The 25,617-nt window shown below is 42.3% G+C and overlaps 1 protein-coding gene across 1 annotated transcript in view; it reads left to right on the top strand.

Annotated features, from left to right (window-relative positions):
• lrp2b (low density lipoprotein receptor-related protein 2b) overlaps positions 1-24,686 on the top strand; it is a 36,318-nt gene extending 11,632 nt beyond the window's left edge. Inside the window, exons 19-81 of the mRNA XM_017437920.3 lie at positions 14-144; positions 357-494; positions 682-960; positions 1,062-1,301; positions 1,410-1,532; positions 1,655-1,771; positions 1,875-2,252; positions 2,336-2,584; positions 2,860-3,065; positions 3,176-3,360; positions 3,505-3,733; positions 3,822-3,999; positions 4,097-4,225; positions 4,359-4,525; positions 4,788-4,931; positions 5,185-5,294; positions 5,452-5,629; positions 5,708-5,921; positions 6,054-6,290; positions 6,406-6,597; positions 6,699-7,171; positions 7,491-7,938; positions 8,043-8,208; positions 8,304-8,462; positions 8,562-8,851; positions 9,208-9,411; positions 9,520-9,762; positions 9,912-10,037; positions 10,178-10,297; positions 10,444-10,575; positions 10,760-10,961; positions 11,054-11,349; positions 11,578-12,094; positions 12,209-12,364; positions 12,555-12,725; positions 13,006-13,229; positions 13,301-13,478; positions 13,761-13,957; positions 14,164-14,409; positions 14,941-15,069; positions 15,586-15,705; positions 15,853-15,969; positions 16,053-16,169; positions 16,748-16,885; positions 17,089-17,211; positions 17,881-18,009; positions 18,607-18,738; positions 18,895-19,020; positions 19,219-19,362; positions 19,449-19,614; positions 20,257-20,385; positions 20,460-20,680; positions 20,893-21,075; positions 21,263-21,382; positions 21,700-21,787; positions 21,910-21,974; positions 22,089-22,233; positions 22,482-22,542; positions 22,643-22,774; positions 22,947-23,030; positions 23,177-23,260; positions 23,412-23,468; positions 24,099-24,686. Of these exons, the coding sequence (XP_017293409.1) occupies positions 14-144; positions 357-494; positions 682-960; positions 1,062-1,301; positions 1,410-1,532; positions 1,655-1,771; positions 1,875-2,252; positions 2,336-2,584; positions 2,860-3,065; positions 3,176-3,360; positions 3,505-3,733; positions 3,822-3,999; positions 4,097-4,225; positions 4,359-4,525; positions 4,788-4,931; positions 5,185-5,294; positions 5,452-5,629; positions 5,708-5,921; positions 6,054-6,290; positions 6,406-6,597; positions 6,699-7,171; positions 7,491-7,938; positions 8,043-8,208; positions 8,304-8,462; positions 8,562-8,851; positions 9,208-9,411; positions 9,520-9,762; positions 9,912-10,037; positions 10,178-10,297; positions 10,444-10,575; positions 10,760-10,961; positions 11,054-11,349; positions 11,578-12,094; positions 12,209-12,364; positions 12,555-12,725; positions 13,006-13,229; positions 13,301-13,478; positions 13,761-13,957; positions 14,164-14,409; positions 14,941-15,069; positions 15,586-15,705; positions 15,853-15,969; positions 16,053-16,169; positions 16,748-16,885; positions 17,089-17,211; positions 17,881-18,009; positions 18,607-18,738; positions 18,895-19,020; positions 19,219-19,362; positions 19,449-19,614; positions 20,257-20,385; positions 20,460-20,680; positions 20,893-21,075; positions 21,263-21,382; positions 21,700-21,787; positions 21,910-21,974; positions 22,089-22,233; positions 22,482-22,542; positions 22,643-22,774; positions 22,947-23,030; positions 23,177-23,260; positions 23,412-23,468; positions 24,099-24,137 (11,221 nt within the window). The 3' untranslated portion in view covers positions 24,138-24,686. The remainder of the gene's footprint in view (positions 1-13; positions 145-356; positions 495-681; positions 961-1,061; positions 1,302-1,409; positions 1,533-1,654; positions 1,772-1,874; positions 2,253-2,335; positions 2,585-2,859; positions 3,066-3,175; positions 3,361-3,504; positions 3,734-3,821; positions 4,000-4,096; positions 4,226-4,358; positions 4,526-4,787; positions 4,932-5,184; positions 5,295-5,451; positions 5,630-5,707; positions 5,922-6,053; positions 6,291-6,405; positions 6,598-6,698; positions 7,172-7,490; positions 7,939-8,042; positions 8,209-8,303; positions 8,463-8,561; positions 8,852-9,207; positions 9,412-9,519; positions 9,763-9,911; positions 10,038-10,177; positions 10,298-10,443; positions 10,576-10,759; positions 10,962-11,053; positions 11,350-11,577; positions 12,095-12,208; positions 12,365-12,554; positions 12,726-13,005; positions 13,230-13,300; positions 13,479-13,760; positions 13,958-14,163; positions 14,410-14,940; positions 15,070-15,585; positions 15,706-15,852; positions 15,970-16,052; positions 16,170-16,747; positions 16,886-17,088; positions 17,212-17,880; positions 18,010-18,606; positions 18,739-18,894; positions 19,021-19,218; positions 19,363-19,448; positions 19,615-20,256; positions 20,386-20,459; positions 20,681-20,892; positions 21,076-21,262; positions 21,383-21,699; positions 21,788-21,909; positions 21,975-22,088; positions 22,234-22,481; positions 22,543-22,642; positions 22,775-22,946; positions 23,031-23,176; positions 23,261-23,411; positions 23,469-24,098) is intronic.
• Positions 24,687-25,617: the final 931 nt, after the last annotated feature.

Raw genomic sequence — 25,617 nt, 5'->3', positions numbered from 1 at the left:
TTGTCTTTTACAGAATGGACAGACTCTACTGGGTGGATTATCTCCTTGATCAAATTGGCCACATTGACATCGAAGGAACCGACAGACAGACATTTACCAACATTGGCCAGATCACTCAACCTTACTCTTTGACTGTTTATTCAGGTGATCTCACTGAGCACCTGTATGAGAAATATAAAACTGCTGTGATTATAAAGTCTCAAGAATCAAACACTTTTATGTCATGAGGTCACACAAGTGAAATTCCACGATTTAATTCATCTGCTTGCCTAGAAATGACTGTTATGCTATTGCTGCTAATATTTAACTTGTATACTAAGAAATAAAATGTTGAAGCAGTTATTTCTGTTTTGTAGACTACCTGTATGTGGCTGATATAAGAACTAGAGGAATATACGAGATGAGGAAGAGGGATGGAGGAGGAAACATTATGATCAGACAAGGAGTCACCGGCATTATGAATGTCAAGGCCTACACAGCTGACCTCCACAGCAGTAAGTTCATATGCTGCTGGAACCTGGAGTCCATTTATTTTTCTGCTGAAGACGCAACAAACTCCTGATTTGTGTATACTTTTAAACCAGAATAATCAACCCTCCCAGACTGAGTTAATGAAGAGTGACTCAGTCATTATTAGGAATCTAAGGAGTTGCTGATTGCTTCTTTCTCATCCTCCCACAGCTTTCACCAGCCGCTGTAACTTGGTGCTCAATGGGCAGTGCAGCCACTTCTGTTTCCCAACTCCCTCCTTCAACCGCGTATGTGGTTGTCCGTATGGTATGAAGCTTCAGGACAATCAGAGGGACTGCATCAAGGACGATTCTGTTCCCCCACCTGACACTAACTGTGGTGACTATTCCTTTGAGTGTGATGAAGGGCGCTGTAGGCCCAACTCCTTCCGCTGTGACGGGATCATTGATTGTGTAGATCAGACTGATGAGGCCAACTGCACTCATACAGGTACATGCGTATAGCTATCTACCTTTTGCAAATTAGCAAAAGATAATAAGTGAGCAAACAGTTTTGATAAATCAGCTGAAAACCTGACATATCTTCTCCAGGAGCTACCTGCTCTCCGATAGCTTTTACCTGCACCAACAAGCACTGCATATACTCCAGCTGGCGCTGTGATGGCATAGATGACTGTGGAGATGGTTCTGATGAAATGAACTGTCCCACTCGGATCCCCACCACTTGCGCAGCCAACTACTTTACCTGTGATAACAACAGATGTATTTCTAAAACCTGGTTGTGTGACGGCGACAATGACTGCGGTGATGGCTCAGATGAACACAACTGCAGTAAGTCGGTTGTTTCATCTGTTTTAACCATCTGTTTATGAAAAATATGCATCCTAAAATAAAGTTTAGATCTACTGATACAAATTAAAGCTGTGTGTGTTTTTTCAGATTCAACCATCACTACATGCCCTCCTAACTACTTCTTGTGTCCTGACCATCGTTGTATCAATAACTTCTACGTGTGTGACGGAGACCAGGACTGTTTGGATGGATCGGATGAGAAAAATTGTGGTAGGATGCTTTAACGCTTTGGGGTTTTTCTTGTATGTATGCTGTAGTATAGAGAGCTTCCCCCCCCTGTTATTTTTTTTTGTTGTTGTTGTTTGTTTTATCTTCTTTCCAACTCCTTCCAGAGTATTCCTGTCAATCCTATCAGTTTGCTTGTGCCAGTGGGGACCAGTGTATCAGTTCCAGTTATCGGTGTGATGGCGTGTTTGACTGCAGGGACCATTCGGATGAACAAAATTGCCGTATGTTAACCAGACTAACTAATGTTATAAATAACAAAATTGATCATATCAGTTCTAGTTATTAGCAATGTTTAGCATTAATCCTTTGCTCCGGTACCTGCAGCCACTCGAGGTCCAGGCCTTTGCCACGACCATGAGTTCCAGTGCCAGACAGACGGTCTCTGTATACCAGACGAATGGGAGTGTGACGGCCATCCAGATTGTGAGGATGGATCTGATGAACACCACCTATGCCCACCTGTCACCTGCAGATCCAACTATTTCCAGTGTGCCAACAAGATGTGCATCCCAACGAGCTGGTTGTGTGACGGTGAGAATGACTGTCGGGATATGAGTGATGAGCAGAACTGCCCCACCCCTCCCTTCAGCTGTCCCTCTGGACAGTGGCTGTGCCCCACCGACCAGGTGTGCATCGATTTGAACAAGGTTTGTGACGGTCAGAAAGACTGTCCCAATGGAGCAGATGAGTCACCTATCTGCAGTGAGTATCCGCTCGCTGTTTACTTTATACTCAATGAAGTGTGTTATTAAAGCCTTATAATTCGTATCTACCTTAAAAAAAAGATGAAGATGACTGTGTGCTGAACAATGGGGGCTGCAGCGACGGTTGTGTCCAAGGACCATTTGGAGCTCAGTGCACCTGCCCGCCAGGATATCAGCTCTTCAATGACTCCAAGAGTTGCGATGATATTGATGAGTGTCAGATCCCCGGTTTCTGTAGCCAGCAGTGCTACAATGAGAGAGGAAGCTTCAGGTGCCACTGTTCAGATGGTTACATCCTAGAGCCTGATGGACGCACATGTAAAGCTATAGGTGAGTCACAAAAAAATAAATAAATAAAGCTTTAGATAAAAAATGCTGAACTGCTGTCATGTAATTTAAAAATAGTTTTATCAGTAGTATTCTGTGTTCTGTGTGCTGATCAATATATTTTTTGTATTTAAACTGAACCAATTAGCTTTTGGGATCAAAACGACCTCAATACATTTACTTGGCCTTGAACCAAAAATTATGCTTATGCATTTTTATATTAATTATTCAATTTTATATACAAAGACACCTGAGACAATAAATTTCTTTTTTCTTAGACCGAGATGCAGCTGTACTTTTGGTAGCCAAGCGTAGTCAAATCATTGCAAATAACAACATGAAACCACCCCAGATGCACCCAGTGGTCAGCGGCTCTAGCATTGTGACAGTGGACTTCGACCGTGTGACTTCCAAAATCTACTGGGCTGATGCCTCACAGAAAAAGATATGGAGTGCCTACCAAAATGGTACACAAAAACAGGAAGTAAGTTATATGGTAGCATACAGTAAACTGGACATTAAAGCAACACGTGTCAACCACAGTATGTCTTAGTAGATTTTGGTCATCTATTGTTCAATGTTTTGTTGGTTTAGGTGTTTTCCAGTGGTTTGATGGTACCAGAAAGTATTGCTGTGGACTGGGTGGCTCGAAATCTGTATTGGACTGACTCTGTCATGGAAAATATTGAAGTGTCCACTCTGGATGGTCGCTTTCGAAAAGTCCTCCTAAACAAAAATATCACAAGTCCTCGTGGACTTGTTTTAGATCCCCGTAACTAGTAAGTTGTTACTTTATTTTGGTATGGCATTATTATTTTTTCAACTTTATAGTAAGCTCTTGAATTTTGTAACTCTCATTACCAGACCTGTTGCATAATGATCTGTTTATCAAATATCCCCATGACACGGTTTCTCCTTTCCAGTACTTACCTGATGTTCTGGTCAGACTGGGGTCAGAACCCGAGGATTGAGCGAGCCTGTATGGATGGATCCATGAGACAAGTCATTGTCAGCACTAAGGTTTACTGGCCTAATGGCCTGGCTCTAGACTATACCACGCGCAGGGTTTACTTTGCTGATGCTTACCTGAAATATATTGACTACTGTGACTATGATGGCAAAAACCGCTATCAGGTCATGGCAAGTGACATGGTAGGTTACAAATACTGACATAATGGTAGTTGAGACTCATGGTACTCATGTACCAGAAAGAGTTTACAAATGTGTGGCTCTTACACAGGTTCTCCAGCACCCACATGGTATGACTGTCTTTGAGGACAGCGTTTATTGGACAGAGCGCTACACCAGCAAGGTGATGAAGACAAACAAGTTCCATGGAGGAAACATCACTATTCTGATGAACAATGTCTATCAGCCTATGGGGATTGTTATTGCCCATCCCACCAAACAACCTGCAGGTAGCTCACAATTACATATCAAATGTTACTGAAGTCTTTAAGGAGTTGTTAAATGTTGTTCTTAGTATGAAATGTGTCACTGTGCTTCTATATATAGCCATCAACCCTTGCAGAGAGCACTTTTGCACACAGCTTTGTCTGCTGTCAAACCTGAGGCCCAGGTACTACACTTGCCACTGTCAGTCTGGATGGAAGCTGGATACTGACAAACGCACCTGCATCAAAGGTCCGCGTTTACCACCACTTTACACAAACTTTAACTTTATTCAAATGTCTTGTAAATCAGTTAAATCATTTTCCTAAGCTGGTATTTCTAGTATTATCTTTGTCTTGTCATGTATTCATCCATTTTGTTTCAGACGAGACTCCCTTCCTGATGGTGGTCAGAGATTCTGTTATTTTTGGCATTCCCTTGGACCCCGCTGACCCATCCAACAACGCCATGGCCCCAGTGTCTGGCATCAGCCAGGGGCGAGACATCGACTTTGATGACAAGGAGCAGTATGTCTATTGGGTCCAGGGCACGGTCAGTGAAAGTCTCAAGTTGGCAAACCGCGGAAATGTTTTATGTAATAAAAACTGTTATGGAAGCTTTTTATTAAGATGCAATATTACAGAAAAAAACATTAAGATTAAATATTTATGAAGTGATTTTTCATAATAATCTTTATTTCTTGCAAAATAACATGCTTGAGTTGATCGTTGTCCTAATTTATGACAGTTATTTGTTTAGGAATTAGGTTAAGTTGTTTTAAAACCTTTTATCTTTTATTTTATTTTGTTATTAGGGTTCAATTTGGCAAGTGAAAACCGATGGCACCAACAGATCTGAGTTTGCTCCAGCTGCTTTCATGGGCTCGCCATCTGGTCTGGCTTTTGATTGGATAAGCCGAATAATGTATTACACCAACCCCACCAGCAGAACCATTGAAGTGAGCACTTTCTGAAAAAACAAGACAACATTGAGTTATTGTGGACTACTAACATCACTTTAACAAAAATAGCCTTCAAGGAGACTGCTTGAAAATATGATATATTAAAAAAGATTAATAACATTAGAATTGAGCTATGACATCATTTTATTTATTTTTTATTTTATTTTAGCCTTTAGATGTTTTGGTTCTTTCTTTGTCTTTCTGCTTTGTCAGTCTGCATGAAAATAAATAAAACCATGTACTTTTGTAGGTTATCCGTATAGATGGAAATGAGAAGTACAGGAAAACCCTCATCGCCTCAAACGGCAAACCAGAAGGAGCAGGAGATCCTGTTGGGATTGCTCTGGATCCTGCCAGAGGGTAATGCATTGAGGGAGGGCAGAGGAGGGAGCAGATTTAAAAGATTTATTCAGTGACTCAATGCAAAATTCTAGTTGCTGGGTACTTATAGTGTATAGACTAATTCAGTCATTTCTTAAGCTCATCACTTCTTTCTCATATCTTCTTCCCTCCTCAGGAAACTGTTTTGGACAGACAAAGGGTCTGACAGTGGAGTTCCTCCAAAGGTTTCCAGCGCTGATATGGATGGAGGCAACCTCAGGAATCTTTACACAGGCAACCTGGCAAACATAGGGTTTATTGCTGCTGATATCTCAGCCAGTAAAATTTACTGGGGTGTGACGGGCTCTGGGTTGGTATGTACAAAATACCATGTGCTTTTTTTTGTCTTGGTTTGAATATTCTTGATTAACTCTTGCAATTGGTTTGCTCAGATTGAGTGCGGCACAATGGATGGTGTAACTCGTACAACAGTCGTCACCGGCCTCTCCCACCCATGGGGTCTGACAGTCTACCAGAACCACCTGTACTACACTGATCTGGATTATGAGGTCATTGAGAGGGTGGACAAAGATACTGGTGCCAACATGGTGGTGATGAGGAGTGGCATGTCTGGCCTCCGTGCTCTCAAAATACATGCTCGAGACAGTATGTAGATTCACTGAATTTTGATTAAAAACAAAGTTGTCATTCCTTACCCGCTGGACAAGCTGCATTTCAATTCTTGAAGTTTCTCTGATCTAGTAATGCTCACTTTGATGACTGCTTCTTCCATCTCAGACTCGGCAGGGACCACCAATGCCTGCAGCTCCAACAATGGAGGCTGTCCACACCTCTGTCTCCCCAAACCAGACAATCAGAAGACCTGTGCCTGCACCACAGGATTTTACCCCTCTACCGACGGCACCCGCTGTGAGCAGTACGAGTCGTTCGCCATCGTCTCCACCCTCAAATATATCCGTGGCTTCCACATAAACAGCTCTGACCACTCTGAGGCAATGGTGCCTGAAAGTGGAAGTATGTCAGTTTTACCTATTTCACGTTATATAGCTAAATACTGATTTGCATATTATATAATTTTATTTTTAAACACAATTTGCAGCATTCTGCTAACCTGCTAATTTTGCTTTAGCATCCTATTCCATGAAGGACAGGTTGGACCTCCATATTCAATCTGGCTTTGTGTACTGGAGTGACAACAGCACTTACACATCATACAAAGGAATCTACAGGGCCAAAACAAATGGCGGAAGTTACAGCCGTGTCATCAGCTCAGGTGTTGGAAAAAGAGGCATCCAGGGTCTGGCTGTAGACTGGATTGCAGGTATAAACAAAAGAAGAAAACAGAAAATAAGTTATATTTCTCAAAAATACACATAAAAATTCATTTTCTTTTGTGTTGCATTTCTCGATTCTCTTTCTTAGGTAACTTGTACTTCACCAATGCCTTTGAGAGCGAGACCTTCCTAGAAGTGTTAGTCCTCAACACCACCTACCGAATGGTTCTCCTCAAGAGCTCCCAGGACCAGCCCAGAGACCTGGCAGTCAGTCCAAAACTCCGCTACCTGTTTTGGACTGATGCCGGTCAAACACCCAAGATTGAGCGAGCCCTGCTGGATGGCACAAACCGCACAGTTCTGGCATCAGAGACCCTGGCGTCGCCTCGTGGCTTAACAGTAGATTACACTAATGACTTCCTTTACTGGACTGATGATGCTCTCGATATGTTCTTCCGCATGGCCGTGGATGGAACACAGAGGCAGGTTATCCGCTTTGGGAGTCGCTATCCTTCTCCCGTAGGAATGGCTATTTTTGGAAACTACATGCTGTGGGTGGATAAAAAGCTCGGAAAGCTCTTCCAGGCCAGTAAAGACCCAGCCAATACTGACCAACCAGAGGTGAATAAATTAGTTTCATTCAATAGATAAGTTCAGATTTGTTAAGGTTTGTAAATTTCTCTGGAAATGACCAAATAATGTCTGTCTCATAAAACAACATATGGACATAAAAATGTAAAGTATTCTAGTATTTCCAGAATAATTATTAGTAAAATCACATTCACATAAATATTAGCTGTTGACATATAGCAGCTGCACCTATTTTTATTTGTGACAAATGTATAAATTGTTTTCTTGAGTAAAGATATTTATTTTGTCTACAAAATATAAATTCTTGTAAAATACCACTTACCAACAAAACTGTTTTAAATGTCACCAGGTAATCCGAGACAGTCTTGATGGCCTGATGGATGTCACCATCTTTGACTCTCATGTTCAGCCCACATCTGCCAACCAAGTAGGCTTTAACCCCTGCCAGGAGAACAACGGGCGCTGCCAGCAGCTCTGCTTTGCCATTCCAAACCAAGAGGAACCTAAATGTGGTTGTGCACATGGATCACTGCTTAGTAATGGAGTAACATGTGGCTATGGACTGGATGAGTTTCTAGTTTTCACCACAGACTACACCCTGAACAGCATGAGATTAGACCCAACCGATCACAGCACTCCCTATCCAACGGTGAACTTGGGCTACAACTTAATGGCTCTGGATTATGACTTCACGGAAAAGCGCATTTTCTTCACTCAGTACTCGGGTATAGGTCGAAGCAAGATTGGTTACGTCACCACAACATCCGTCACCAGTCCTCCTGTTATCATTGCCTCTAGTGAGTTTAAGATCATTCACTGCTACATTCGTCCTGTTTCATTTCCATCAAGTTATAATTGTTGTCACTTGAAATAAAACCCTCTTTCTATATTTTCTGCTCAGACTTGGATGACCCAGAAGGACTGGCATACGATTGGGTCCACAAGCGCCTCTACTTCACTGACTACTACAAACGTAATGTCCAAGCGATTGGGGTGGATGGGTTAAACCGCTCGATCGTTGCTCATGCCAATCGTCCCAGAGGCATCATAGTTGACCCGTGTTATGGGTAAAGAGACCAGGAAAGGATTCTTAATTCTATTTATGAAGAACATAAGGTACATTCATGAGGTTTTTCCCTTTTTTATGGTTCTCTCTTCACAGTTACTTGTACTGGACTGACTGGGGTTATCCAGCTAAGATTGAGAGGGCCACGTTGGGTGGAAACTTCCGGACTGCAATCATCAACAGCAGTCTATCAACTCCAAATGGCCTGTCTCTGGACTATGAAGAGCGGCTGCTTTACTGGGCTGATTCTTCACTGTGTGTCCAAATGTTTCTAACTTTATTTATTAGAGTGGAAATAGGACAAATGCTGATGGGATTTTTTTTTTTTTAATTTCTTTTCATTCCCTTTCATAGTGACAGGATTGAGCGGGCCTCTCTGACCGGTGAGAACAGACGGGTAATCGTACAGGGAGTCCAGTACCCGTTTGCCATGACCGTCTTCCAGCAGGACATCTTCTGGACCGACTGGACCGAAAGAGCTGTCTTCAGGGCCGGGAAGGATGATGGCTCTGGCTTTGCCGTGCTAGCTCAAGACTTGCAATACAGGCCAAATGACATCCACGTCTATGCTGGCTCTAAGCAGGAGAGTTGCTCCAGCTTCTGTCAGCAGTTCAATGGAGGCTGTAGTCACGTCTGTGTTTCTGGTATGACTCATACTTGAAATGTGACTGAAAAAAATCAACAAATTCTTCTAATGTTTCACTAAGTCTTTGCAGCAGCCATCAGTCTCTAAATTAAATTCTGTAGCTTGTAGATTTTCTTAGATTATGTTTATAAAATCTGGCTAATACAGCCTTGAAGCTTTAGCCATGATTGCCCTAATAAGTCCAGTGTTGAAACTTAAAAAGTGCTGTTACCTTTAAAGCTTCCTCGTGTGCTTTGGAGTCCTGGGAACTTTCTACACAACATAAAGAACCACACTGTTAATTAAAAAGACCAATTATCTCAGTTTCTTCTGGTTTCTCTCAATTATTAAACTCCCTTATCTCCACATAACCAGGTCCAGTGGGCCCAGAGTGCCAGTGTCCTCATGATGGGAATTGGTACCTGGCAAATAACGGCAAAGACTGCATCAGAGACACGGGCAAATATTGTAAGCCAGAGCAGTTCACCTGTCTGAATGGAAACTGTATCCTGGCACGCTGGAAATGCGATGGCTACAATGACTGTCAGGATAATTCAGATGAGCTCGAGAGAGTGTGTGGTGAGAAATAAGGACTTCCGTACTGTTTCATCGCAATTCCCTCCTGGTTGGTGGTTTATTATGTTGTCAAAATAAGAATGTTAAGAATCCTCCTCTTCTGCTGCCCAGCCTTCCACACTTGCTCACCAATGGACTTCACCTGTGACAACGGGCGCTGCGTCCCACTGAGCTACGCCTGTGACTACACAGATGACTGTGGCGACAACAGTGACGAGCGGGGCTGCCCCTTCCCCACGTGTAACCCTTCAACCGAGTTCACCTGTGGCAACGGGCGCTGCATCAATATTGGCTTTGTTTGTGACGGCCACAACGACTGTCGAGACAACGCTACGTCTGATGAGATCAACTGTCGTAAGTGACAATATGGCTGAGTGGGAGTTTGAGTCATTAACTAATAGACTGATCAAGATAGATGGATACTTCACAAATGTAGAAAATGCACAAACACTAGTTTTATAGCATCAAAGCGCTGATCTTATTTCATAATTTATCCTTTCCAGCTGACCGCACCTGTCCTTCTGGCCAGATCAAGTGTGAAGGGACCAACATCTGCATCTACCCTGAAAGCCTGTGTGATGGCTACAACAACTGTGGGGACAACACCGATGAGAATCCTCTCTTCTGTGGTAAGTCGAGAAACGAGGTGGAATAAAACAGAAAAATGCATTTATACTTTGTACAGATTTGATCACTTGTAAGATTTGAGATTTATCAGCCACTTATTGGCGTTTTTAGTTTGTTGACTCTGTGTTTTACTGGGGTACAGCGGGTCGCACGTGTGCTCCGAATCAGTTTCAATGTGATGGAGGAAAGTGTATCCCTCAGAACTGGGTTTGTGACTCATTCAAAGACTGCAATGATGGGACAGATGAGCCACCCTCTTGTGGTAAGCTAGCTGGATTCATGCGTCATACATGAATAATCTGATATATTTGTTTTGTGACTAAAGCTTGAAGTACATATTTATGCATGCGTTAGCTCAAATAATATTTTGTAATTTAAAGCTTAGATTTTTTTTTTCTTGTTATGCAGAGGATCTGGTCAGAACGTGCAGTCCAGACCAGTTCACATGCACTAATGGGAATTGCATCCCTCAATCACTGGTTTGCGATGGCAACAATGACTGCTGGGACAGTAGCGACGAGGCTCCAGAGCTGCAGTGCGGTGAGACAGTTAGATCTTTACTTACATGTTACACGTTAAAGGTTAGATTGCGTTACGGTTCAGTCCTTCTATTACTTTCATTAGATTTGTTATGTTGTTGTTGGTTTTTATTTTGTTTGTTTTTTTTGCAAATGCTTAATTGCCTTTTACTGTTTATGCAACCACTTCTTTCAATGTCTTGTAGGCCAACGCACGTGCAGTCCCAACCAGTTCACCTGTCCAACCTGGTACCCAGGCCACCCCCGCTGTGTGCCTTTGAGCTTTGTATGTGACGGGGACAAAGACTGTGCCAATGCAGCTGATGAGCTCCAGAACTGTCCCAACCGGACCTGCCATATGAACGAATTTACCTGTGCCAACGGGCTCTGCATCCTCATCCCATACCAGTACGTGTAGAGTGTGTGTGTGTGTGAGTGCATAAAAAGCCGATGTTTGTCAAGCAATCTGGAAACTAATTCTCCTGTGCTGTGTTCCACAGCTGTGACCGTGTGAATGACTGTGGAGACGGCAGTGATGAGTCGGGCTGCCATTATGGCACGTGCAGCATCAACCAGTTCACCTGCGGCAACGGAGCCTGCATTTACAGCTATTATGTTTGTGATGGGGAGAGCGACTGCATGGATGGATCAGATGAGGCAGACAGCTTGTGCGTCACAACAAAACCTACCTGCTCACCCCAGCAGTACTTGTGCAAGTCTGGAGAGTGTATTGACCTCCATAAAGTTTGCAACGGGCAAAAGGACTGCCCGGACAACAGTGATGAAAAAGGCTGTGGTGAGAGAAATGAGATTATGTTGAGATTTTTAATATTTATTTTATTACTTGTGAATGTCACTGCCTTGTGTTGATAAAATTTAGTTTTTCGTGGTTTCAGATTAACCAAATTAAAGCGATTTTTTGTCTTTGTGCTAATAAGTGAAAATAAGGAAGTATTTTATTCAGATTTTTGATACATTTAAAAAGATATGGCCTGTTCTCTACTCCTTTTTTCCTACTGTTTAGGAATAAATGAGTGTCGCAACCCAGCTGTGCACAAGTGCGCTCAACTCTGCACCGACACCCTCACCGGTTATTACTGCTCCTGCCACCCAGGCTACCGTCTCATGCCGGACGGCAAAGCCTGCGAGGACCTTAACGAGTGCGTCAGCACCCCTGCTGTATGCAGCCAGATCTGCGAGAACACCGTCGGCTCGTATCACTGCAAATGTGCCCCAGGGTACATCCGCGAGCCGGATGGACGCACCTGTCGTCAGAACAGTGGCATCGCCCCGTACCTACTCTACAGTAATCGCTACTACATCCGGAATTTAACCACCGATGGGTCGCATTTGAGTATAGTCTTGCAGGGGCTGTCCAATGTGGTGGCGTTGGATTTCGACCACTATGAGAAGAGACTCTATTGGCTGGACACAGGTGCAAGGAAAATTGAGAGAATGCGTTTTGATGGCACCGACAGGGAGACGCTTGCAACGAATGATTTAGGAGGAGCTGAAGGCCTGGCAGTGGACTGGGTGGGCAGGTGAGGGACCAACTTTATAATTCAAGCTTAAAGAGAAGTTTATTATTAAAGCTAGGAAATCTTAACCACGCATGATTTCAGTTTAGTCAGTAATAAGATTTTTGCGTCTTGCAGGAAGGTGTACTGGGTGGATGGTTATTACGGATCCATTCATGTGATGGAGTTGGATGGGCGCTATCAGAAGAAGCTGCTGTCTGGGGACTTTAGAAATGGAAATGACACTTTTATTATCAGCCGACCACGTGCTGTGGTTGTCAACCCTAAATATGGGTATTTGCACATACAATCACAAGATTACACACAAGTTCTGAAATATTTACCCGTCAACCGAAGCAGATGTATCAGTTAATAAATAAGAACTAATGAATGTTTTCAGTGAATACAATAATAGAAACAAGATGCTTGCTCTTGTTTATTTTACGTCTGTGTTTGACTCTTCCTGTCCCTTCCTTTTTCTCAGATGGCTGTACTGGACTGACTGGGCTGATGAGGCTTATATTGGCAGAGTTGGAATGGACGGAAAAAACATCAGCGCCATCATCACAACCAAGCTGGAGTGGCCCAGCGCTCTGACCGTTGACTACACCACCAACAAGATCTTCTTTGCTGATTCACATCTTAACTTTTTAGAGTGAGTTATTCGAGAAGCTGATGGATGTTTGAAAAAAAGTCATTTTCTTTGAAAAGGCAGTGTGAATGCTGAAGGCTGAATGACTCCGCTGAAACTGAATTGTTAAGTTTAAACCAAGCAGAAATGAAGCTAAAAATCAGAAGACTGTAGCTAAAAGCTAAAATGAGCAAACCCATAGCTAACAGCTGACAAAGAGAAGAAACTTGTAACTTGTTTTATTGTTTTGCCTTTAAAAAAAAATCAACATTTATCGATAAATAAATTCTCCCATACATCTTAGCTTTGCAGACATGGATGGCCAGAACCGACACCGGGCCATTGCTGGCACGCTTCCTCATGTGTTTGCTGTGTCCCTGTTCGAAGACTGGGTCTACTGGACAGACTGGAACACTCACAATGTGGAGAAAGCCCATAAATACACAGGCGAGGAGCGCACCATCATGGGCAACAACACACACCGGCCGTATGACATCCACGTCTACCACCCCTACAGGCAGCCGAGAAGTATGGAAATCACAGTCACAGGCTTTTATAGTCCTTGGATCTTTTTTTTCCTAATCTCTTTAACTTTCCAGGTGAAAACCCGTGCTCATCACACTACCTCACCTGCAGTCATTTGTGTCTGATCGCTCCTGGAGGGCAGCAAGCGACCTGCCACTGTCCAGATCATTTTATCGGTTTAGCTGTGGGATTCAAGGTCCAGTGTGTGGCTGACTGCTCCAGCACCCAATTCCGCTGTGGGGACAATGAGAAGTTAGTGTTATAAAATATTCTTTTTGTTTCTATGTCATAGTCTTCTAAAATGTTACTGAACTTCAAAACAAAGGATAAGGCTTTAACTAGGAAACACAATCGAATAAAAGCAGACAATGTAAAAGTTGTTGTCAGCACACCATAAAATGAGAAATAAAACCAAAGGCAGTTTTTCCCAACCACGTTTAGGGTGCATAAGTCATTTAAGCAGGATGTTTATTTAAATGCACATGTTGTGAGTTAAATTTCCCTCCAAACATTTTTGTTTTCTCCTGTTTTCAGATGTGTTCCCATATGGTGGAAGTGTGACGGCCAATCAGACTGTGGCGACGGCTCTGACGAACCTCAGACCTGCCCGCCTCGTTACTGCCCCATCGGCCAGTTCCAGTGTCAGGACGGCAACTGCACCTACCCTGGTTTCATCTGCGATGCCCACCCCGACTGTCCCGACGGCTCAGATGAAGATGATGCTCTCTGCAGTACGAAAATAAAAATAAAAAACGCAACTGCATTTAAATGATTCAGTCCAAACAATTTATTAGAAAACTTAAATAGAAGTGACTCACTACATCTTCCAAATAAGTCAGCGAAGAAACCTTACAGCTGTTGAGTTTAAATCGTAGCTGCTTTAGGTCTGGTCAGATTGTCATTTTGAATTTTAGATCCACGTTTTGCGTCCTTATAGGTGATCACCGATGCGAGGCGAACCAGTTCCAGTGTAAAAACAAGCAGTGCATTCCTGTGTCCTGGCACTGCGATGGTCTAAATGACTGCTCCGATGGGAGCGACGAGGATGCGGAGACCTGTGCTCAGAAGACCTGCCGACCGGGACAGTTCCAGTGTGCAAATGGCCGCTGTATACCATCGAGCTATGTGTGTGACGTCCAGAACGACTGTGGAGACCATTCCGATGAGCCATACGAAACCTGCAGTAAGCACAGCAACTGGGAAGTTGTTTATTAGAACTGAAGACACTGAGATTTGAAATCATTGTACAACCTTGAAGGCAGTTATTAACAGAGGTGACGGCCCTAATTTCCTCCATGACAGATTTGGGATTAGCACAAAAAAACTCGGATTTAATTAACGACAGCAGTGCGTTGTGGCAGAACAAGTTGACAGTTTAATCAAGCATAGGTTTATCCGTTTCTCAGTCATTTGAGTTCAAATCAGAGCAGATTTAGCCTTGCCATCTTGCCTGAGTGTATTAATGATGTCATGCTTGACATATTGTTGTTTTTCTAAATGTACTGTCTGTTGCTCAGATGATTCGTCCGGTCTCGTCTCATCTTCCTCTGCCTTTAATCCCAGTCAGTTTTGTCTTGTTCTGCCTTCCTCAATGGGTCTCAGCCCTTATATTTTTGCTTCCTCTCTACATTCTGAGTATTTTCTGTCTGTATACCAATCTCACTTGTCCCCTCAGATCTTATCACTAATTTATCCCTCTGTTTTCCTTCCCCAGTGGGTCCGGACTACAAGTGCGACGAGGACACGGAGTTCTCCTGCTCGACAAACTACCGCTGTGTTCCTCAGTGGGCCCGCTGCGACGGCACAAACGACTGCATCGACAACAGCGACGAGCAAAACTGCGGTCCGTTCTCATCTGTCAGCACACATCTCTTTTTACGAAGGCTGAGCTGCTGTAGTCAAGTTTCCTCCACGTGTAACCCAGTTTTTATAAAGTCCAAGAAAAATCTACTATTAGAAAAAAATAATTGTGGATCTTTGTCAGTTTGGTTGTTTGTTTCCTACTGAGGTTTTATGCAATTTATAAGCCATGTAGTGGAAAAGAAATAAACAGCAATCAGCAGAATAATTATCATTCATACATCTGAGTAATTACATGATGTTAAAGAAAAACTAAAACACAGTCAAATGAAGGACTAAATTGATCATTGCAGTTTCTATCGTCAAACTTTTACCTGTTTTAGGTTTTAGTAGGCAGAATGTGTGTGTTTTGAGTACATGAAAAGCTCATTTGAATTTGTCATTCTGTTTAGTTTTAGTTGTTTTCAGTTGTAAATACCCCAATTTAGTCATTTGAAACTATTTTTTTCTAACTTTGTGTTGAAATACTTCCGGTTTTCCAACTTTAACCCTCCAACAGAGGAGCTGACCTGCGACCCTCTCGGTGATTTCCGCTGTGACAACCACCGCTGCGTCCCCATCCGGTGGAAGTGTGACGGCACCGACGACTGTGGCGACGGATCAGATGAGAAAAACTGCCGTAAGCTGCTTTTGCTTAGTTCTGCGAGTTCTTGGCAGAAACTTAGAAAAGAATCGGCCCATGTTGACCAGTTACATGTTTGTTTAGTCATACCACAGTCTGGTTCGTTATTGAAGATATTTGTACCCGTGTGACTGTAATCTGCAGAGCCAAGGCCGTGCTCCGAGAGTGAGTTTCGATGTGACAATAATCAGTGCATCCCTGGGAACTGGCGGTGTGACCACGACAACGACTGCGGGGACAACTCGGATGAACGAGACTGCGGTGAGCACGCACTGCATTTAAACTCACGTCCTCACGGTGCTTTTTTTGGTTTTCAGCAATAAAACCTGTTGGCTCTTTTCCAGAGCTGCTGACATGTCGCCCAGGTTTCTTCCAGTGTGACTCGGGTCACTGTATCCCTGATGCTCTGACGTGTGACGGCCGGGCCGACTGTCTGGATCTGTCAGACGAGACCAGCTGCCGTAAGTAAACAGGAAGACAGCCAAGCCTCGGATGCTTGTAATTATTGAACTTATTATGCAAGTTTAAAAGTTTGAAAAGATGTTGTTCCATGGAGGTCAGGAAGGTTGTGAAATTTTTTACTTATTCAGAAATCAATATAAAGATGACCCTCGTCTAAAAAGTAATTTTAAACTGTAAATTTACAGTTTCCTGTACAAATAAAATCAGTATTTTTAAAGTGTTTTCTGTCTGGGAGTTTGCAATTAAGGGATCTTCTACTTAACAACCAAACATCTATCTTTGATACTATGTTGGTAAATTAGAATCACTGATGGTTTAAGGGTTAAGAAACTGTAAAACTCAATGTATTCTGTTGCACACGAGTTAGTTATTTTCCTGCTTTCATCCAGTTTCTACTCTGGCTTTTGACTAAACGAACAACTTTCCAAAATGTGCAAATATTTATTAAGCTTATTCATTTCTTCCTATCTGGATGCTTTGTTTGAGATTCTGTCATCTTAAGCAACACAGTGTAATACCTTGTAGATGTTAAGTTTTAATAACAATAAAGAAACAGCAGCTCTTCCAACCTTTGCAGCCACTCGTTACCCAGGAGGCCGCTGGTGTCCACAGAGTCAGTTCCAGTGTGCGAACCGACTGTGTGTGAGCCAGAGCTGGGTGTGTGATGGTGTTGATGACTGCGGGGACCGCTCTGACGAACAACTCGGTCTATGCTGTGAGGAAAAAAAAAAGCTCTTTAATATATATTTTAGAATTTATCCTTGTTATTGTATTTTTACCTCCCTTAATCTTCTAACTTTTTAAACGCAAGGAATTCTGGCGAGAGATAAAAAGGTTAAACACTTGGTTAAACAATATCATTTGAAAGAAAGAAATTGGTTTGTCTGGACTTGGATTTGTGTGGTTTTTTTTAACCAGTAAACATCCCCTGTGAGTTGCCGTCCAAGTTCCGCTGTGCCAACGGCTACTGTGTCTTCTCTGGCCTGCTGTGTAATAAAAAAGACGACTGTGGAGACGGCAGCGATGAGAATGAAGATCTCTGTATGTATACATCCCACACTCATATACTGAAATAATGTGGTTAAGTCAAACAGAAAACTTTAAAGCACAGTACACCCGGAAATGAGAAGGAAAAGATAAACAAGTGAACAATTATGCAGAGATAAACCGTGCTTCTACTAACAATAAATCCGGTTAAGTGCACTGCTCAGACCTGTTTTTTTTTTTCTTGCTTTAAATATAGCCATAACCAGATTTTGTCATAAGTTGCTGAGATTGCCAGGCATTAGTCCAAACCCCTCTAATGCTCTGAACTTTCCTCTCTGAGGTCAGTGAAATAGGAAATTCCAACATGACATCAGTGGCTGCGCAGGTCACAAAACCTCAAACATCCAGCGGATAAGAAAAGAGTCCACTTTGTGGAAACGTTACACAATCAGCTTAAACATCAATCAAATTATTCTAAGAGAAGATTAAAGAGTTAAATGCAAACTCGTTTGTTGTCAGGCTGAAGATGGTAAACACAAAGCATGTGTCATGTTACAGTAAAACTCTGAGAATGCTAAGAAAAAAGCGTGTAAATTAGTGGTATTTGTTTGTTTTTTTGACAGTTAGAAAAATCTCTGAGTGGAACTAAAAAGTGGAGGAGTTGCATCAACAGTTTTAGTTTTTCTCAGTACAGTTTCGTTCATTCTGACTGTCCTTTTTCAGGCCGCGAGCCCACTCCGCGCCCCTGCACACTGGACGAGTTTAAATGTACCAACGGATACTGCGTGCCCCTGCCGTACGTCTGCGACCACAATGACAACTGTGGGGACCGCACGGATGAAATGGGCTGCAGTAAGTAAAACACACATCACTGAAGGCATCTTTGTTTCATTTGATTTTTTTTTTCAATGACGACACAAGACAGAAATGTGAGCTTCCAGTTGACAGAGGATTACATCTTTACAGCTTTGGAAGCAGGCAGATGATGTTTGTGTCTAATTCCAGTGGCAGAGACAGACATCAGCATCATCATTTTTTTAGGGTTCTGATCCTCTTTGTGCAACTACTGTATGTCCAGTTAGTTCTTCTTAGCAGCTTCTAAGTTCTGCATCAGCAAAGAATGCTCACTTGTTTTATCTCCATGTTTTATTTATTTATTTTGGATAGTTACCACTCTCCAGGAAGGATCATGACCCTTCTTAGAACCAGGATAAGACTTTAGAGTGTAAAAAGGTTTATTCTCTAAAATGTAGAACAGATTAACTTCATTTGCAATCTGACCATCTTTCTCCACAAGCCACGCAGATTTACCTTGCACTTTGGTAAATGCATGTTAAATCATCTCAAAGTATGTATTTTTTTAGGTCTGCGATTTCAACGATTAAAGTCTGATTTCCTGTGTTGCTGGCAAAGAACAAAAAGTGTTTCAACTGTGTCGCTTGTTTCTAGACTTTGGCCATGATCGAAACTGTGAGGAGAAGCTGTGCCAACAGGTGTGCACCAACCTGAACGGGACCGGCTTCATTTGCTCCTGCAAGCCGGGATACAGGGTGGACCCAGACAACACCTTCACCTGCCTGGGTACACACAGACAAATCTGTTTTTCTTTATACACTCTAGTTAAATCCCCAAGGGGGTAAACTATTCAATAGCTTGAGGAAATTAGGAAAGATGATGAGATTTGTACTTTTGTCCCCCTTTTTGACACCCATCACTTGTCTTATTTTACTCTTTTAGACATCAATGAGTGTGAGGAGTATGGGATCTGTCCTCAGGGCTGTAAGAACACCAAAGGCAGCTACGACTGCGAGTGTGCGCCTGGCTACAGGAAAGTGGGAAATGGCAACATGTGTGAGGCTAATGGTGAGAACAGCAGCACAACATATTTTTCTCTTCATGTCTTACTGAATTAGAACTAACTCTTTTGGTTGCAATGAGAAGTAAGTCACCATGAAGCACTCCTAAATCTTAAACAGTATTTCAGAATAACCCGTGCTTGATTATTTGATGGTTATTCTGTTGGGTCAAGCGTCAGTGTAAATGTGTCTGTTTCTCCTGCAGGAGCGGCTCCTCTGCTGCTGCTACCAGAGAGCATTCGTATCCGGAGGTTCAACCTGCAGACAGAAACCTACCACGACTTCCTCCAAGAGGAGGAGCGCATCATGGCGCTGGACTACGACTGGGACCACAACAACACTGGATTCAGTGAGATCAAAATTCAATCAAATCAGATTAAACTTGCGTTGTACGAAATCAAAACTAAATCTTAGTTTGTGTCTGCCCCCTCCCAGGTATGGTGTACTTTACTGTTGCTGGTAAGGGCTCTGTCCCAGGTGCCATTAAGAGAGCGTACATACCTTCAGTGGATGATGGCAGTAATAACATCGCCGCTGCTGTAAATCTCGGCATCAAATACATTACGTCACCAGACGGCATCGCTGTGGACTGGGTGGGCAGGTGGGTTTGTCTGTCTGCTCTCTCCTGTTCTGAGAATAAATATAGATTATCTTTGCAAACACTTGTGCTGTTAGTGTAGATGTAATTGTTAAAGTCTAATCAGAATTAAAAACCAATGAAATTTTGGTCATGAAAGGCCTTGCATTCCTTTTCTTTGCCAGAGTTTAAAGTAAGATGATGAGAAGGGACCGAGTTATAGTTATAGACGATAACAGCCATCTTGAATTGGGTTCATCCAGTGATTACCCATCCAGTTGTTTGAGATATTTTGCTAACAGGAAAACAAAGTTGACACCAACAGTGAATGCGAGAGTTTTCAGCAAAGATATAATGCAATGTGTAGCACTCAGAGTTTGTGTTGTGAATGACTCTCAGCTACTTCCAAACTATTTTTAAGTTATAGCTGTTTTGGGGTTTTCTAAGATCAACTGGTTATGGCGGTCATTAAGTTGTCTCCAACTTTTATTAGTTGTTGATGTATGCTAACACAACAAACATAGGAACACATTTGCACACAGACAAGGGCAAAAGCAGCAGCCAGTAAATATGGTAGTCCTAATAGCAATGGAAACATTAAAAGATACAGACTTTTTATTTTAAAAAAATTTGTTACATTTTTTTTCTTTCTTTCTCTTTTTGTAGAAACCTTTACTGGGCAGACTCCAAGCTGAAGAGGTTAGAAGTAGCTTTTTTGGACGGACGCTACAGGAAACATCTTGTCAAGACTGATGTGGGTTTCCCATCGGCTGTGGCGGTCAATCCTCGACTGGGGTGAGGCGAAGAAGGATCACCTTTTAAGCACCATTTTGGAGTCTGGTTTTCTAGTTTCTGCTCTTCGTCTGCAGGATGCTGTACTGGTCTGACCGAGGGGAATCGGCTAAGATCGAGTGTTCTTGGCTGGACGGGCAGAAGAGAAAAGTTCTCGTGGCCGACAATTTGGGCTGGCCCACCGGCTTGTCAATCGATTTCACCAACGGCGACAGAATCTACTGGTCGGACTCCAAAGAAAGCCGCATCGAGTCTGTTCTGCCTTCAGGAGATCAACGTAAAACTGCTGTTTTTATCGGTGAGACGACGGAAGAGAAAAATCTATTTATGTGATTAAAAATAAGGTTTTAAATCAAATATTTCCTGTATAAGTCTTGCCTGGAGATTATATTAATATGTGGTCATGGATCCAGACTTTTCAGCTATCCTCACATCGATCCACTCGTAGTTCATACATTTAGCACTGACTTTATTTTCACGACTGGCGCTTTTTTATCTCATTTCATGTAGACGTGCAAAACCCCTTCAGCGTGAGTGTATTTGAGGACCACGTTTACTGGAGCACTCAGGAGAAAGGCGAGGTGTATCGACAGGACAAGTTTGGCCGCGGAGACAAAGTCAAGCTGCTGACAGCGGGACCCTGGCTGACTCAGATCTCTGTGTACCAACAGCAGAGATACAACTCTGTCGCCAGTAAGAGTCACAGCCACACACCACATATTCAGATACAAAAAACACACACGCTAAAATGGTTACAGAATCTACAGTAGTGTTATAAGAAGGAGAAACGAGAAAGCTCTAATTCAAAAACTGAACATGTTAGTTTTGTTTTAACCTGAACCAAAGGAAGAAATTCAAACAGTCGTTTCTGTATTTGCAGTGAAGAATCCATGCAAGGGAACCTGCAGCCACCTGTGTTTGCTTCGGCCGGGAGGATACACCTGCGCCTGCCCCGAAGGCACCAGCTTCATCACCGGCAGCAACACTGAATGCGACGCAGGTGAGAAAAGGAGCTGCTCCTTTGTGTGCGCTCCGTAAAAGCCGAGGACGTTGCATGCTGAAGTGACATGAATGAATCCGTGACCTTTCTGGCAGCAAAACTGATAAAAGTTTAATTTTCTCATTTTCACACATTATCTGAAGCACAATTAACGACTCCATGCGGACGCCACTCTGATAATAAAGAACCCCGAGTAGTGCCGGTGGGGGTTTTAATTCCTCTAAGATGAAGCATCACAGGAATAGAGTCATAGATTTTAGTAAACCCAATCGACAGCGTGGCCAACGTTTCTGCTCTGCGTGTTTCTGATCGTTCAGGGTTTGACCCACCTCCCACCATGCCGCCACCATGCCAGTGTCAAAATGGCGGCACATGCTACTTTGTTGGCGACATGGCTTTCTGCCGGTAAGGATTTTCTTTCATCCTCAGATATGTTAATTAGCAGTGATGTGAATCCTGTGTAAAATTACAACTTCTAAGTAATGTTTTAAACTGAGAGAGATAAAGTTTGGTTTTTGGTTCCATAGATGTCCTGTCGGCTGGGATGGAGAGTACTGCCAGACCAACAAATTCAACGTGGTCGCATCCTCAAGTGTGTTTGCTTTTCTTTCTGGATAAATGTTCCTACGTGAATTTAAATGAGATTATTATTAACAATCCTCTCCGTGTGTCTCCTCTTTCTGCTTTCCTTTTTATTGTTTGTCAGTTGGAATCGCCATCGGGGTGACGATACTGATTGTAGCCCTGCTGGTTGCTCTGATCTTTGCTGCCAGGAGGAAGTCCAACCTGCTGGACAGTCTAAGGAGCAGCTTACCCAGCATGCCCAGCATGCCCAGCACGGCAAGCTTCAGGTGAGACGGAGCCAAAAAAGACCTTCAGTCTTGATCTTCAGTATCTTTAATGTTTTTTCAAAAGTGGGAAATCTGCTCTTTATCAACCTCTGAGCACTACAACAAAAATGATCACCAGAAATATTTATTATATTTTAATGGATGTTAAAACTGTGTGTGCAAGTGTTACATTCAATATGTTTCATGTTTATTTTAGGTAATTCTGTTTTAATTTCATCACAGTGACATACTGCTTTATTTGTTTTTAGGAACCGTTTCACCAGATCTGGACCTACAGCAGAGGACCATGACACAAGGCAGAACTTGGAGGTACTTGGTTACGGCTTTTATCGACTGACAAGAAATACTTCCCGAGGTCTGCTTCCTGTTCATATAAGCAGTGAATGTTGTGTTTTCTGCCTTGTGCCAGGTTCCTGGTGTGTCTGTGTCCATTGTCAACATGGAGGGGAAGAGCTTTGAGAACCCGACGTATGAAGGGGTAGAGCAGCTCGGCGCCAGGAGCACGCCGGCCGCCATCGCTGCTCCTGCTGAAACAAACAAGGTCGATAAACAAAAAAAAAACTGCGGCTCATCAGTGGATTGGAGCGATTCTGCTCACGGCTCCGCACAACTTTTCCCCCTAAACACATTTTATCAAATCTTTTTTAATGCATAGTGTAAAACATTGTAAAAAACAGCAGGATGTCACAAAGCTTTATCTTCTGATCTCTCAGGTGAGCATTAATAATCTTTTGTACACGGAGGAGAGTCAAGCTGTGGACGAGCCCTCAACAAGCAAGTCTCCCATTTCCACCCAGGTTGGTTTCACGACTCTTATCAAGTTGTTTTTCATTTCAAATCTCTCACACTAAAGAAAAGTGTATGAAATTTTAAAGCAGCTTTATTAAAAGAAAACACCTTGTTAGTGCATTTACCTTCAAGCAGTTTCATATTCCTCTTACAGGAAGGTTTTGAGAACCCAGCTCACAGTTCGGCTGTAGAAAACGTCGAAGCCGCTTCTCTACAGCCACCTGCGTCGAGCTCACAGGTAATCCTGGACCTAGATACTAATGTGCTGGGCCTGGTTTACCGCCCAACAAGAAAAAAAGCAGAGGATTTATTTGCCCGAGTGTTTGTAAAAGTCTTTGCAGGAGCATGATTTCAGCTTTTAAAAGGTTTATTTTCTTCTCTTTCAACAGCTGTTTAAACTTAATGAGGATGGTAGATCTGTGTCTTTAGACAATCCAGTTTACACAGTGAGTCCACACACACACACACACACACACACACACACACACATTTTATTTTATTGTCTCTTTCAGAGGTTTTGAAATTGGCATATCTTCCCAGTAAATAACACAAACTTACATGGGAACATCTAATAGCGGCACTGTTTTTTAACACTTTGTTTATTAATTTTTTCACATTTTAAATCAACAATTAAAAGAAACGAACAACCCCCCACCCTGTTACCTACCCCTAACAACACAAACAAATAGAACAATAAATTAAAAAAATAAATAAATGATATAAGAAATAGAAGCTCTATAAACACACATACACATTACATACGTGCATTTATACACACGTCAAAACACATCCATGTGGGGCTCAGTTCAGAATGATCTGACATCCTGTACCTTTAACATAGGACAGAAAAGGATTCCAGGTTATTTAAATTAAATGAGTTTTCCAGTTTAAGAAAATAACGCACCTCTCTAATCCAGGTCGTATATGTAGGTGGAGCTGCAGATTTCCTGTTCAGCAGTATTAGCCTCCTGGCCAGCAGAGCTGTGAATGATATTAGGTCCTTTTTAGCAGGAGAGACAGCGACTGAAGTAGGCCACAATTAAATTGTTTTATTAATCCCTGTGATCTTCCCGCAGGACTCCAAAAATTTGTTTGACACAGAGTCTGACATCTGACGTGACCTCTGCGCCCGAGGTTAGACGGAACAACGATCCAGGTTCACCTGCTCCTATTGGGGGAAGCTGAATGAAATGATGCGCCTCAACAAACTCAATTAAAAACAAATGCACCAAGATAGCTTGTAAAAGAAGGAACTGCAGTATTTTGTGGCACCCACAGTTGTAACTTTATCTTTAGTGTAGCTGTTTGTATTTAAAAGAAAAACCAAATCTTGTCTGTGATTTGATCAAACTAAAATTAAACTGGTTCAATAAGAATTAAAATGTGAATCAAAGCTTGTAAACTGTTTTTTTTTTTTTTGTAAATTTGCATCGTAAGAAACTTCTATTAATAAAACAGCTTTTCTGATTAGGTTGTTTCTTTCACTATTATTGTCCCCAGCACACACACACACACACACACACACACTTATGTTATTTTGATACAGTCTTATCTTGTGTGTTCGCAGCCTTATCACAGGAAGACCTGTTCTTATCAGACAGTGTTATCTCCTCTGATTTCCAGTGTTTGCATTTGACCAACTGATGTAAAATGCTCTGTCATCGTCCATTTAATCACGCTGGCAGTTTCAGAGTGATCACAAAGAGACGGCAATGATTCTGCTTGGGTTTTTTTTTTTTTTTTTTTTCAAATGTGTCTGAACACATTAGGGTCTCTGGCGGTTGTAGCAGCCAGGCCAGCCAAATGAGCAGAGGCACAAGCGAGAATAAGAGAAAGGGAAGGAGTGGATGGAGAGACGGAGGTTTAAATGGGTGGGGGGGTTCACAGTTACTGCTCTCTGTGTTGGTTTCACGATGCTGGATCCCTAAAGAGGCATCACCCGGAGGACGGACTGCTCCGCGGGAGACCGAAATGTGGGAGGGAGAGTTTGGATAGTGATGGATTCATTTGAATGGATCAGAGCAAGGAGACATGCGGCTCACAGCATGGGCCTGTCGGAAATCGTACATCATGGATGCATTTGTCTATTCTACAATAAAGGGGATTATTTAAAAAATGGCTGCATTAAACAAAATCTATTCAATTACTTTATGAACCAAATTATTTTATTTTGTGGTTAGAACGTTTGCTAAACATGAAATAAAGAGTTTTGAAATATTAGTATAACAGCAAAAATCTAAAAGCCTTTTGGAAAAACGTAAGCTTAATATGACCTGGAATAGATGCTCGGTGCATATTTTTGTGATGGCTTTATCGTAACAAAAAGTTTGAAAATAATATAAGTCAAATACTTAAAGCTGCTAAAATCCTCTCATTCTGATGTAATAAAAACAAATACTTTTTGTTACACACTACAGCTCCTATAATATGTCATGGACCGAGTTGAAAACAGGAGCCGTCACAGCAATTATCAGAAAAAAATTGCTTTTCCTATACTAAACACTGAGCTCATAAAAGGTCAAAAGAACAACAACTGAACTCAGGTAAACCAACTGTGAACAAACTAACTGGCTGCCCTGAATGACACACAGAGGT

This window comes from Kryptolebias marmoratus, linkage group LG17 (assembly GCF_001649575.2).
Source record: "Kryptolebias marmoratus isolate JLee-2015 linkage group LG17, ASM164957v2, whole genome shotgun sequence".
In the NCBI taxonomy this organism is placed as follows: Eukaryota; Metazoa; Chordata; class Actinopteri; order Cyprinodontiformes; family Rivulidae; genus Kryptolebias; species Kryptolebias marmoratus.
The sequence above is the reverse complement of the archived record's forward strand: the minus strand, read 5'-3'. Positions and strand labels throughout refer to the sequence as shown.